The sequence below is a fragment of the Candoia aspera genome, chromosome 8 (assembly GCF_035149785.1).
Source record: "Candoia aspera isolate rCanAsp1 chromosome 8, rCanAsp1.hap2, whole genome shotgun sequence".
Classification (NCBI taxonomy): Eukaryota; Metazoa; Chordata; class Lepidosauria; order Squamata; family Boidae; genus Candoia; species Candoia aspera.
In genome coordinates, this window is record NC_086160.1 from 40,930,045 (window position 1) to 40,944,747 (window position 14,703).

Genomic DNA, 14,703 nt, shown 5'->3' on the forward strand with positions numbered 1-14,703 from the left:
GATCAACATACTGGTTGTAAATTACTATTGTTACACGACTGTTCTCAGGCAATGAAGATGTTGCTGGCTATTAATTAATCAGTTGAAAAATGTCCTAAATGGGATTTGACAGTGACAAAACTATTTTCTGAATAGGTGATTTATCAGCATTGTTAGGCTGAGACCAATATTATGAAAACCTTGGAAGAGGAAAGATCAGGCAGTTGGCAAATTCAGTTTCAACCTACTTCCCAAACTTTGGACTTATCTGAAATTTAAGAAACATCATGCACATCATCATCATCACTAAATGGCAGCAATGCAAGATGGTTAGTCATGACTCTAAGAATCTGAATACAAGGTAAAACATTTAATTGAGCATCCTATTTGATCTCACATTGCAGCACAAAGTATTTTTATCTCAGAAAGTACACTCATAAGACACACCCATGTTGATCTTAGGGCAGGACATATGTGGTCTGCAGGTAGGGTTGCCCACCCTTGTTTGAAGGCCTTAAATGGCTTGGGACCTGATGATCTTAAGTGGCTTTTTTGCACATGTTCATGCCTACCTGCTTAATGTGTGAAAGTCTTGGTAAGATCCAGTGTACCCTTGAGGTATGATATGTGACTGGCTACCAGCAATGTGGCTTTTGCTGTGTTGGTTCTTATGGTGTGAAATGTTGTATCTCTTGAGAGTCTCTAGATGCTGACACTCAGCTAATTCTGCTGTTTACTTTTTCCTTAAATGAATATTATATTAATTTGGTGGCGATGGTTTTATTTATTATTTCTTACATTTATATCCTATGTTTGCTCCAATAGCCTCAGCAGGTGACAATGCCCCGCTGACCATCTGGCCTCTGAAGCAGAGAATATGCAGGGAAGTTATAAAAAAGTATCACAGAAGGAGGCAATAGCAAGATACTTCTGTATAGCTGGCAAGAAAAATGCCTGGTTTTGTCCCACTTAACCATTATTTACCTTTGCATTTTCTCTAAGGAACTCCAGGCAGCATACATGGGTCACTATTCCTTTTATCTTTGCTGCAGAATTCTGTCAAATAGGTTGGATTGGAAAATTTCCCCTCTTAAAGTTGCTGAACTTTTAAAAAGTGTTGGTTTTCATAGATTTACTTATATTAAATGCAGGTGGATGTTAATTATTTTGTTATGATATACAGTATTTGTCAATATTATGTAATCTGTGTGTTTTTGTTAACTGCTTCAAGTTTCTTTTTTATTTCTTGGAAATGAAGTGAGACATACAGTAAGTTTTAAAATAAGTATAAAGAAAATAAAGAAAAGACTATGCAAAAAATGTAAGCTACGAATGAGTAAATCTGCAGTTTTTTACAGCTTGAGAGAAATTTCACGCTATAAACAGCTCTGAAATGGGATGAATGTGTATCCTGTTTAAAAAAAAATTAATGGGAAGGTGTACGATCTAAAATGTCATTCTCTACTTAGATGTTTTCCAGTTGTGGTGGCCTACAACCCACAAATTTCCCTTCCAGTGAAGCCATTACTCATGTTACTGGAGATACACTAAAATCCCAGGCACATCTGGAGTTCAGCACATGGACTTGGAAGAACTGGAATTCAGAATGACTAGATGCATCAGACTGGGGGAAGCTGATCTAAAGAATTTTATTAACAACCCATCAAAAATGACTCAGATGCAGAATTCTCAGGCTTGTTGAAATTAGTAAAGATTTCTTGGATTTTTGGCAAAGTAGCCAAAATGAACCATAATGGATAATTTAGTTTTAAATGGTCTGGCAAAAAGGAAAAATGGAAAGACAAACCCAAAAAGAAAGACATTTGTTTAAACACTCATGGGTACCTAATTGTATTTTAACTGACTTTTAGAAGAACACTACATACTTCTTTGCTAACTGAAGCACTGCAAACTGTAGCTGTAGTAGCAATATGCAAATTTTCCTCTTGCCAAAATTGGAAAGGTAAAATCATTACTGGGGTCTCAGCAAAATTTTTCAAGCACAGCTGTTTGCCTCCTGGAAGAACTTTGCTATGTGGTTTTGTTTTAGCTAAAATGTGAGAGGGTGCTATGCTGTCTAGGTGGTGTTTTAAAAAGTAAGGGGGGCAAATCCCTGTCCCAAAGTCCTTACACTTTAAAAAAAAGAAGAAAACAAGGGAACAAAAATAAAGGAAAGGGGAAATATGGGAAACATTTGCAAGTATTTTATTAATATTTAAATTTAAGGCACTTCCATATGAGGACTCTGTCCCTGTTCAAATCAACTCAGCAGCCCAATCAGATGACATAGGACCATTTTAAGAGCTGCGTATGATTTTTTCCCTGCTTCTGCATAGGCTCATATGAAACTAGAATAAGATTTGTTTGCTTGTCTGTTTGTTGCAACACTAGTGCTTGTAGGTGCTCAGTTCTCGCACAGGTAGGCCTCTGGTTACTCACATTATAGTTCCTGGGCTCAAACAAGTTGTTGGGATTCAAATAAGTTGGTCAAGAAAAACAAGCAGCCAGGCACTTTTCATACCAGCTAGTCCCTAGCTCAAAAGAAGGGGGAAACTGCCAGTAGTCTTGTCAAATTTAGCCCTGCCAGAAGTGAGAATTTGCAGGGCTACTTGCATCTGGAAAGATCGTGGTGTCCTAGACTCACTGCTCCTGCTTGATAAGCGGGAGGCAGGTCTGAACAAGAAGGCCTTTGCGTAGCTTCATCTGGTATGCCAGCTGCACCTTTTCCTAGATCAGGAGGCCCTTCATACAGTCACTCATGACCTAGTCACCTCCTAGCTTGGCTACTGTAACACACTCTACTTGGGGCTGCCCTTGAAGACTACCCAGAAGCTGTAACTGGTCTAGACTGCAGCAGCAAGGGCATTGATGAACATGCCTCAGTATGCCCATATGATACCTTTGCTTCATAAGCTGCACTGGTTATGCTAAGTGTAATTCAAGGTGCTGGTTATATTCAATAAAGCCCTAAATGGCATGTGGCCTAATTACTTGAAGGACCACTTATTTCCTGTGGTATCAGCCCAACTCTTTCAACTGGGCTGATACTGTATCTTTACACTTTTGTTCCTTTCATGTGTAACACAGTGTTGGTGACAAACTGATTTGGACTGTTTCTTCTTTTTACAAGTCACCATCCTCTATGTTGCTTCCCATCAGACAATGAGAATGAGGGAGACATAACATAGCGGAATCTTAGTGGAAGCTCAGTCATATAAACAACTGATATATAAACAACATTAATTTTGGAACCAAGTGTTAGAATGACCTATTTTACTAAATCAGTTTTCTCCTATTGTAAAGAATGTCAGTGTGTTATGATCTTTTCAATCCATGAACATTTTTCTCATGTTCATTGGATTCCACAGTGGGTACTCAAGAAAGGTTGGCTATCAATGTTTTTAAGTTGAGGGATAAAAAAATTGAAGGTATTTTTAACATGTATCATTTGTACTTGCTTTTTGGTTACCCCTTTGGTTTAATATTTTTATTCATATGATTTTGAAAAGAGAAATTTGCTGATGTATGAGGAAATTTGGGTATATGGGCTTGGAGTTTCGCCAAGAAGATAATAATGTGCAACTGAAAAGACACTACAATGCTAGGTGTAAAATCTTGGACTGAGGAAACATGTTTACTTTCAGCCTTTGAACTGCCCTTCTATATACATAATGGAAAGACTGATCATTGTAACTCTGGATGATCAAGGTTCAATGTGTTGTTCAAGAAGTGAGACACTTAGTAATGTGGTTGTATTTCATATATACAATATAGTTTTTTTTAGTTTTAGTTTTAGCTTATTCTTACATTTTTTCTTTGTACTTTAGCAAATAAAATAATTTTAAAAATTGAAGTAGACGAAGGACTGTTTGAGGAAACAGTTTCAATCATAAAGAGCAGAAAGAGAGAAACGTTCTTCCACAACAGCATGAGATTTTCATTTTTTAAAAAAAGAACTTCATTGATTTTCAGAGTATAGTTAAAATACAAAATAGAGTAGAGATAAGATAGATAACTCAAGAAAAAAGAAAAACAATAAAAGTGCAGAATTAGATAGAAAGCAGAAACAGAAAGTGACTTCTGACTTACCCAATACAGATATACATGCATTTTATGCAGATATAATCTCTTACCATTAACTAAACCTTGGTAACCTTAGTAACATTATTTCTATAAATTCAAACCATTTAACCATCAAAACCCAAAATCAAAACTTCATTTTTTTCAGACACAAGCAAATAATCTAAAAGTCGTTGCCAAGTAGAAACAAATCTAGACATAGTATTTTCTCTTATCAGTGCTGTTAACTTAGCCATTTCAGCCAATTCCATTAATTTAATCATCCATTCCTTCACTGTAGGAATTTGTGAATCTTTCCATTTTTGTGCATATAAAAGTCTTGCTGCTGTTATCATGTATAAAAGCAAAGTCACATGCTGTTTCTCCAGCTGTTTCTCCATCAATCCCAAGAGAAACAATTCTGGTTTCCTTTGTAAATCCACTTTAAGAATCTTCTGAATATTGACACATATTTGATCCCAAAAATTTTTGGCCTTCTCACAAGTCCACCAAAGATGATAAAAAGTTCCTTCACCAAGAGAGCATTTCCAACAAACATTATGCATTTTTGACAACTTATCAGGAGTTAAATACCAATGATATATCATTTTTGTAGAAATTCTCTTTTAGGTTATAATTCAAAGTAAATTTCAAAGCTTTATTCCACATGTTCTCCCATTGCTCCAACATAATATTGTATCCAAAATTCTTAGCCCATTTAATCATGCATTCTTTAACTTGTTCATCTTCTAGGTTCATTTGTAACAACATCTTATACAACTTTGTAATAACATGTTCATCATTTGTACAGAGTTCCATATTCTTCAAAGTTTTACAAGTCATTGTGATTTAACCCGCTTGTTTTCCCCACATTTTCTCTTCTAACAAATGCTTCTTGAGGTGACAACCACAACAGTACATTAGGAGACAATCTTGCTTTATATTTATTCCAAACTCTCAGTATAGCACTCCTAACAAAATGATTTTTAAAATCCTTATTAACCTTAACTTTATCATACCACAAGTAGGTGTGCCATCCAAATCTCAGTTCATGTCCTTCAAGTTCCAATAACTTCCTATTCTTCAAAGTTATCCATTCCTTCATCCAAAGCAGACAACAAGCATCAAAATACAATTTTAAATCAGGTAAACCCAAACCTCCTTGTTCTTTGGCATCTTGTAGCAACTTATATTTAATTCTTGGTTTCTTGCCTTGCCAAATGAACTCAGAAATGTCCTTCTGCCGTTTTAAATGGTAAATCTGTTGTCAAAATTGGTATAGTCTGAAAGAGAAACAACATCCTGGGCAAAACATTTGTCTTAATCAAACAGCATGAGATTTTCAGATTCCTTGGATGCTTGATCTGAACTCAGTAATCCAGTGTTTTCTTTCAGTTTACTTTTAAGCTAATGCAGGTTGACTTTTGAGTTCTGCCAGTGTAGTGCAGCACTTACAGTGTTAGATCAGGGCAGGGAAAGCCAAAGTCTATCCTGCTATTGAACTCACAGGCTGGTCACTCTCTTTGAGCCCCATTTGCTTCACAGGATTGTGAGGTCAGTTGGGTTCCTGAATAAAGGGAGGACATGCATCAAGTGAATGAATTTGTTGTGGATCATTCATTCAGGCAAATCATTATTTGATGTTGCTGCCATCAAGTGATGGGTCTATATAGCTGAATCAATCTTGAGTTGCAACGAAACATTTTTATCTTTCTTTATATATGTTAATTCTTTTCATGAGGAATATCAAGATCAAGAAAGGAAAAGAGAGTAAAAACATTGAAAAAGAGGAAACGTGTGTTTACCTTTTCCAGATAAAGCAGGCTGTTGGCCAACAGATTAGTTTTATTTAATTTTTACATAAATGCATTTATTGAAAGAACAGGCATAATCCAAAATACATAACAACGTAATGTTTCCAGGAGCATAGAATGTGCCACATTCTCCTCTCTATGTCAGAAAGAAGGATTTGACCTACAAGGGGAATTCCCTATCAGACATATCCTTGATTCTAACCATAGTTTAAAGGTTTGCAATAGGAAGGTAATTATTTAAAATTATTTTTAAAAAACAGGAGGGACAAAAAATATAAATGTACTTCTTTTCTTACCACTGATCTGTCTCGTTGTTGCTTACAAACAACCCCAAATAAATGCTGTGGGAGGCTCCCATGAAGATAGGATTGCCCTGAAAAATAGCAGAGATAAGACTGGCAAGGAAATAAATAAGAAACAAGATAGAAATTCTTAATACTAGTTAAATCAGTTATTGCTGTGTACAGTGGACAGGTTCCAATAGTCAATAAAATAATGTTTGTTTTCCTTTCCGTATTTTAAGTTCCCTTCCACACTGCCACCATTTTTATGCACCCATCTCTCCAAAACATTTCAAAACTGACTACAATTGTCCTCAACATTAGGAGAACGTTTGCACACAATTAGTTCTCCCGCACACTCTCTTTTCATTTGTCTGGTAATTTGTCAAAATCACTGTGGTTGCTAAAAATAGGAGAAAGTTGCTATGGCACCAATGTTCTCCACACAATTGGTGAAACATTTCACTATTGGTAAATTTTCACCATGCCTCCATATAGCTAAACTTCTAGTTCAGAGGAATGGAGGGCACAAGCTGGGAGGCAGAAAATTGTACCAATAGGAAAACAACTAAATTTCCAAGCTCTGCCATACTCCAGTGTTTCAGCTGGAAAACTGGATTTGCAACATTTTTGGCTATCCAACAGTTGAGCTAGAAATAAATTGCTTCAGCAGACACAGTTGAACAGACAACATTGTGCAATGTTTCTGGAGTGCTGCCATTTATACAGTGAGTCCAATAATTATATTGTAGTTTGTATTCCATGGTGTAACCATTGTAGTTTGTAACCCATGGGTTATGATTTAATGAAATGTGTGAAGTCAGCATTATGATCCCTTGCTCAACAGTGTAAAGGTTACCAATTAGAGATTAATTACTCTAAAACTAAAATTATGGTGTTTGTCAAAAGGCCTATTCTTGACATATCAGCAAGGGTTAAGTAAAAACAAGAGTAACATAGAATTTCAGTGTGAATACATTTCAGTCCAAAATACTAAATTTAGATTGCACTTGGGTTCTATTTCATACCTTTTCAAGTTAATCAGTAAGAGTATGTCAATAAAGATCATCAAAGGCCTGCCTTCACTGCTTCAAAGTTCATTGTCTAACTGACTTTGCATTCTGCACTGTGCATGCATTTCCAAGATTGAATTTCTGGTGGTGGCTCCTCTGTTGTGGAATATCTTATCCTTGGGAGCTCAGACCTTGTCTATCCAATTTTTGGAAGGTACTGGTTAGGAGGGAAATATGTAAGCCTGACTGAGAATAATGGTTTAGCTTCAGTTGAAAACTTTCTGATTTTACAAACTACAGGCTATTGCACAATCCTCCTTTTGTTTTGTCTTCAGCTCATGTATTCAGACTTAGAAATAGTTGTTTCTTCATTAGAGCAACTTATTTTTAATTTGCCATTAACTTCAAAACAGAAAACTGGCTCAGCACTTTGGCTTTTAGATGCCAGATAAAAACCTTGCTCTTTTCCAGTTTTTATGTGAGGCTTAAAATAGATTTACTTCAGTTTTAAATTTTTAATCTAAATCTGCCACTGGACTTTATATAGAAGGCTTATTAATGCTAACATTTTAACTGCAATTGTACTGAATATGTTACTTTATATGACAATATTATTGTTGTTGTTTATTCGTTTAGTCACTTCCGACTCTTCGTGACTTCATGGACCAGCCCACGCCAGAGCTTCCTGTTGGTCGTCAACACCCCCAGCTCCCCCAGGGACGAGTCCGTCACCTCGAGAATATCATCCATCCATCTTGCCCTTGGTCGGCCCCTCTTCCTTTTGCCCTCCACTCTCCCTAGCATCAGCATCTTCTCCAGGGTGTCCTGTCTTCTCATTATGTGGCCAAAGTATTTCAGTTTTGCCTTTAATATCATTCCCTCAAGTGAGCAGTCTGGCTTGATTTCCTGGAGGATGGACTGGTTTGATCTTCTTGCAGTCCAAGGCACTCTCAGAATTTTCCTCCAACACCACAGTTCAAAAGCATCGATCTTCCTTCTCTCAGCCTGCCTTATGGTCCAGCTCTCACAGCCATATGTTACTACCGGGAACACCATTGCTTTAACTATGCGGGCCTTTGTTGTCAGTGTGATGTCTCTGCTCTTAACTATTTTATCGAGATTGGTCATTGCTCTTCTCCCAAGGATTAAGCGTCTTCTGATTTCCTGACTGCAGTCAGCATCTGCAGTAATCTTCGCACCTAGAAATATAAAGTCTTCCACTGCTTCTACATTTTCTCCCTCTATTTGCCAGTTATCAATCAAGCTGGTTGCCATAATCTTGGTTTTTCTGTGGTTTAGCTGCAAGCCAGCTTTTGCACTTTCTTCTTTCACCTTCATCATAAGGCTCCTCAGTTCCTCTTCACTTTCAGCCATCAAAGTGGTATCATCTGCATATCTGAGATCGTTAATGTTTCTTCCAACGATTTTAACTCCAGCCTTGGATTCCTCAAGCCCAGCATGTCGCATGATGTGTTCTGTGTACAAGTTGAATAGCTAGGGTGAGAGTATACAGCCTGCTGTAGTCCTTTCCCAATCTTAAACCAGTCCTTTGTTCCGTGGTCTGTTCTTACTGTTGCTACTTAGTCGTTATACAGATTCTTCAGGAGGCATACAAGATGACTTGGTATCCCCATACCGCTAAGAACTTGCCACAATTTGTTATGGTCCACACAGTCAAAGGCTTTAGAATAGTCAATAGACAATATTATTAGTCAATAGACAATATTATTAAACTGTGATTATTCACAGTGAATCATGTACTGGTACTAAAAGAGTTCGCTAGAAATAACTGCATAAGTACAACATAAAATTAAAACCATTTTAAAATTGGTTTTATATTGCACTGCTGTCTGTTTACTGTACTGTAATTCAAGAATCACCACAGAAGACAGACAGGTGGGATTAAATGAAATAAACTGCCAAAGTTAGCAAAAAATGAATGAAAAGAAGCACTCTGAGGGACATTTATGAGGGAAGAGAGGTGAACAATGAATGGGCTATTGATCCAGGGCAGGTAAAATGAGAGAAGGCAGAACTCTCAGGGAAGACGAAGACTAGACGTGCTGCTGGTTGGTTCTTCCTGCTTTGGTTAATGAGCTCTATGGAGGCCATCAAGCTGACAGAGGACTAGCCAGAGGTTTAGGCCTGACTCATGAACTGGCAAGGTTAACACATGCCTTCCCATGACACCTTCTGAGGGCAGGCATAGCTCTCTGGTTCTTAGTTTTCAAGAGTGCAATTAACACCACTTGCAGGGAAGCCTTCTAGTTCAGCATAACGTTGAGCTATTGGTTGACATTCATTCTCTGTGATGAAAATTACAGGCATATTTATTTTGTGAATTTCATGTAAATCAAGCTGGAAAGCTAGTGTGTCTGTGTCATATAAAATCAAGATAAAAAAGGAAAAAAATATTACATGGCTGTGTGTGTGTGTGTGTGTGTGTATACATAGATACATATATATATAAGTTCAGCAAAAGTTGAGCTGCAGTAACAATATCTACGTAGACAACCTACTGAAGGAACTACAGTGGGGTTTTGGACCCATCCACATATTGGTGTGAAAAATTGGGGCTTGGGTAGATTTGTGCTGAAATTTTAAACATAATTATTTGTATATGAGGGGAGGAATTAGCTACTTCCTAGCAAAATTTATGAGGTATATTTCTAACCCATTTGCTTAGGTGTCAAGGTATATTTATTATATTTATATTTCACTGGATCTCTTCTTCTCCATTTCATGCTTATATGTTAGACCTGGCTTGCCCAAAGTTAGAAAGATGGATTATTTAATTAAAAATTAAATAAATAAATAAAGTTTTAATTACTTTATATAAAGTCACTGAGGTGTATGTATCCTATCTATCTAAATTAATGTCTATGCATAAAACACTGGTCAGTAATACCACAAAAAAGTCAACCTTGTTTCACAGGTCAACATCCTGAACCCAAAATTAATTAGCATATTAAGCAAACCCATCCCACTTTATACACTTTAGCCAATCATGTGAATGTAGGCAATTGAGTTAATTTAATAAATTGTAGTCATTAACTATGGAAAGCTTGTACAAACCTAGCCAATTGTAATGACTGCCTATTCAAAATGTTATATCACAATGTTTATTTTGAAGACTTTCTTCCCTTTGGACTATTATCTTCTCCAGCCAGAAGGGGACCGTAGTTCCTATAGGTATGCACAGTACCAAGCTGTGGAAGATTTTGCAAAGCCATCTGCCTTACTGATTTACATCAAATCAGGAACAAAAAAGGAAATGCATTCTCAGATGCTGGGAGCTGATCAGGACTAATTTGCTCAGTGATATACTGATACTGTAATTCCTTAGGCTATCCCTACTTTACATCACTGTGGTACAGAGCAATAAGTGCCAGCTATTAAATGAGGCGTCACTTTTACTTCCTTGGCTGCAACAGTTTGGCTTTTTTTTAAAAAAAAAAGTACTGAATAAATAAATCTAAATTTGGAACTACTGTACAGCTGATTAAAATGAATGCCAATATTAAGAGAATGTAGTTACCTTGAGATCTAGTATCATAATGAAGAACCGTGTGAGAGTCTGTTCTCTACCTTTTGCAATTATACTCCATCATGTAGTCTCTTTTGCTCTTCAATTCCACTGGCATTAGCGACTGGCAATCAAAGCCCTGCCCCTTTCTTACATGCATGTAATGCATGGTAAAAATAGGCAGGGCTTTGATTGCCTGGTCATGCCTACCATTTTGACATCATTGATGTCCCACTGCTGATGGAATTTATTAGAAAACATTTGTATAACACTTGCTCACACAACTCTAGACAGCATACAATTACTCATATAAAAAAGACATCCATAAGAATGATCCAGCACTGAAATAATATCTGTTGTTGTCCTGATCCAAATCTTCCTTTTTGAATGACCTTGTCACTGTCTTCAATGCCTCCTGGTCCAGGAAGGAACATAACTGGCAGATTAACCAAATCTAGCTTTCATCACATAGATGATAAACCAGCTAGCTCAGCAAGTGGGACAAAATCTTCTGCAATAGCAGCTCCCATTTCACTCCTTGTCCAAATCTGCAGCTTTTATTTATTTGTTTATATTTCAAATTTTATCACTGCCCATCTCTCTCTTGCTGCTGAAATAGCCCTCCAATGCCAGCATCTGTCTCTCTGCCTGACAAAAACTGTGAAAACGCAAATTATCTTCTTTGCTCAGTGTGAATTAAACATCTCCCTGAGACCTAAGCTGTGTAATATTTATAATTGACTCAATGACAAAAACAAGTTGCAAAATATCTGCAAATCTTTAAATATCTTTAAAAATATATAATTATTATCCTTTTCCTTATGACAACTGCCTATTTGTTTGCTTACAGTTCTCAGCATATAATTTGGATTAACAAACTGATGCAGGATTGGTTTCATTCCTTGTGACCCTGGCAAGCACAGCCTTTTCTAATCTGAAACATACTCCCTATTTCCAGGATCAAAACTTTTGCTTCTTCCAGAGACTTATTTTGATGCTTTACTAACTGGGTTGACTGTCTACCTGTTAAACCTAACACCTTGTTCCATACAAGAATGAGGTATCTCTTTCCTACTTAAAGCGCTACTCGTCCAATTCTTATTTTGATGGCCAGTTGAAAGCATGTCTTTCATGTGAATTCTGGCTTTGAAATCAGTTCCTGGAATGGTCAACTATGAAACATTTAACTTGTGAGTGAACTCTCAGGCTAATTATGAATATTGGTTATTTTCATATGAATTTTCATATGAATTTAGCAGGCTCCAAAGTCTCAAATAACAATTTAATCATTATTCAATCTCCTTATTAGCACCTACATTATTGAAGAAGCTAGTTAGCAGGTTTTGGACAGGTCTGGGGGCTTAAACAGACTTGAGGAAGTTAGATTAAATGCCCGCTCTAAGTAACACAGATCTTAAAGCAGGGATAAATTGTGAGCCGGTAGCAATCCCCCGTCTCCATCATACCACAGGTTCACCCCACTAACGTTCACCTGCAATAGCACTGGTACAATGTTTTGGCCTTTAAAGATTGGTAACAGGTGCCCTAAATCTGGTATTTTAAATGGATCATGCATGTCTTTTGAACTAGTTAACCTCCTCTCAAAAAGCCAACCAAAAACCTAGACCATTGTTTTCCCATTTCTGGACAAGCTCCCTAGAGCTCTGAGCCTGACAAAAGAAGGGTGACCCTTCTAGGAAAAAAGCCTCTTGTTCTAAAACATGGGCAATATGGAAAGGAAACATCCTTTTGTTTCACTTCTCTGTAACAGATCACCACCACCCACAGCTGCTCTATTTTCCCTTTCTAATTGATTTTGTCTGCACAGAGCACTTTTATTAGCAATTTAGTGGCCCTCAGTTAATATCCAATCACTGATACCTTCCTAGCCGTACCTCCCCCTTCACCTATGATAAATGCCATTTGTCTCCAGGTTTTTTTTCCCCTCCTATTAGCTAGCATATTTAGAATTAGCAGATACCCTAGAGAGTGTGTGTAAATACTAGGAAAATACTATTAATTAAACAGGAACAATTGCAGTGAGTGCTTTTGTCATGGTTCACCTGTATAGTAACATTAAAAAACAGGGTTAACATTTGCCTTATTCTTCCCCACTACTTACAAATGTGATTCACACCCTAATTTGATTTTGCTTTTGATTTTCAATTGCAACTTTAATTTCCCGATTGGCTAGTCATGTAATTGTTATTTCCTCAAATAGCAAAGCCAACAATCCGCACGTCCATTGTGTGCATAGCATACCTGTGAAGACCCTTTTGACAGGCTCCTTATACATGTAAATATGTGAGTTTGGATGCACACACCAGATAGCAATGGAAGTAATATAGGACAGTTGTTCACAATCTTGAACTTTCTAGACTATTTCACTTTTCATCACGCAGGCTGAAAAACATGAGAACTGTAATCCAATCTATCCTTAAAATACCAGGTGGTCAAGGCCAACTTATCCATACCAAATATACCCTTAAGTTCTGTTCCACTCTCTTGCTTTTCACTCTTTTACTGCTTTGAGAGCTCCGCATCTTGTATCCACAGATTCTCTACTGTCTCACAGCAAAATATAAGAATACAGAATGCAGATATGATTGACTATATTTAAATAAGATGCAGTGTCAGTTTTATGGTGATAAATAGAAAATCAAGTTTATTTAGGTCACATTGCAGGTGGCTGCAAACCTCCAATTAATGTATAGCATGTCAAAATGGCAAGAACTGGTAATGTTACAGAAGTTAATTGCAAGAAAATATATTGATCAGCCTTGCTGACACAAACTACCAAAGTAAATTTAATTTCAATTTATATATTCAAATACAATAGCTTGCAGCAAGCATTTCCCCATTGCAAAAGCTGGATCAATATTTATGAAAAAAATCATTTGCACATGACAGGAGGTAACTTTTGATACAGAAAAACTGTAGATGCCCATTGCCACTGCTTTTCTTAGTTTATTGAGCATGATGTCAAAACCAACTACCTGAATTACTAAAGAACTTCATATCTGATGACTGCATGGAAGCAAATATTCCCTTGATCTCTTCACACTTTTGTCCTGAATGGCAAAAAGAATATTAAGTCCCCTGACCTCATGTGAATGCACAAACAGGATGCTCCACTGAATCATCCAAGTCTTTCCTTGGCGTCACTCAACTGCTCTATTCCTTTGGTGCCTAATAAGCTTCCCTATTCAAAAGCCTCATTCTGTTATATGAATGCCACACATAAATTTCACTAAGCACATACAGAGATTCTCTCACTGTTAGTTCCTTCCCAGGAATGGCCTAGACTAGACCTAAGCATAGGCCTTACCGATAAGGTAAGTACCACTAGGTTCAAGGGACTTAGTTCTTGCTAAGTGTGCTATGGACAGCAGCCTTAGTCAGCTGGCTCTTCATAGTGTGCATAGCCACTAGCATAGGTCCTTCCTAAATTCAAGTTGCTGAACATATCAGTTGTCTCTGATTCTGAATCTCTGCCTCCTTCCTCATTGTCATCATCTTCATCATCCTCTGCTTCATAATCATCATATTCTTCATCGTGGTCTCCAGCATCAACACCTCTGCCAGCTGAAAGATTTTTCCAATAGGCATCATAACCAGAAGCTCCATCAGCTTCTTCACCTCCTGTCTGACGGCCAAATCTCAGAGAGCGAGCTGAATAAAGGGAAAAAAATACAGAAGTTTCCATTATATTTTGCTTAACTACGTATCAAGGAAAGTGGAGTAAATATTGGGTATTCCATACAAAACCATGAAAATTTATCTTATACCACTCTATGCAATATCATGGATATACAAAAAATTAAGAAGAAATCAGTCAAAGGATTGATATATAGGTAGTCCTCACTTAACAATGCTAATTGGGCCTGGAAACTCTGTCATTAAGCGACACGGTCATAAGTTGCAAACCCATGTGACCATGCCACTTAGTGATGGCAGTTCCAGCAGTCCTGGTTGCCATCATGGAGTGAGGACCACATGTGACTGTGACTTGCAACTACCTGCTGGCTTCC

The 14,703-nt window shown here is 37.2% G+C and overlaps 1 protein-coding gene across 4 annotated transcripts in view; it reads right to left on the reverse strand.

Annotated features, from left to right (window-relative positions):
- Positions 1 to 13,309: 13,309 nt before the first annotated feature.
- ZNF330 (zinc finger protein 330) overlaps positions 13,310 to 14,703 on the reverse strand; it is a 30,952-nt gene continuing 29,558 nt past the window's right edge. For all 4 annotated transcript variants that reach the window (XM_063310510.1, XM_063310508.1, XM_063310509.1 and 1 more), the window contains one exon: positions 13,310 to 14,344. In XM_063310510.1, coding sequence (XP_063166580.1) covers positions 14,067 to 14,344 — 278 coding nt within the window. In that variant the 3' untranslated portion in view covers positions 13,310 to 14,066. The remainder of the gene's footprint in view (positions 14,345 to 14,703) is intronic.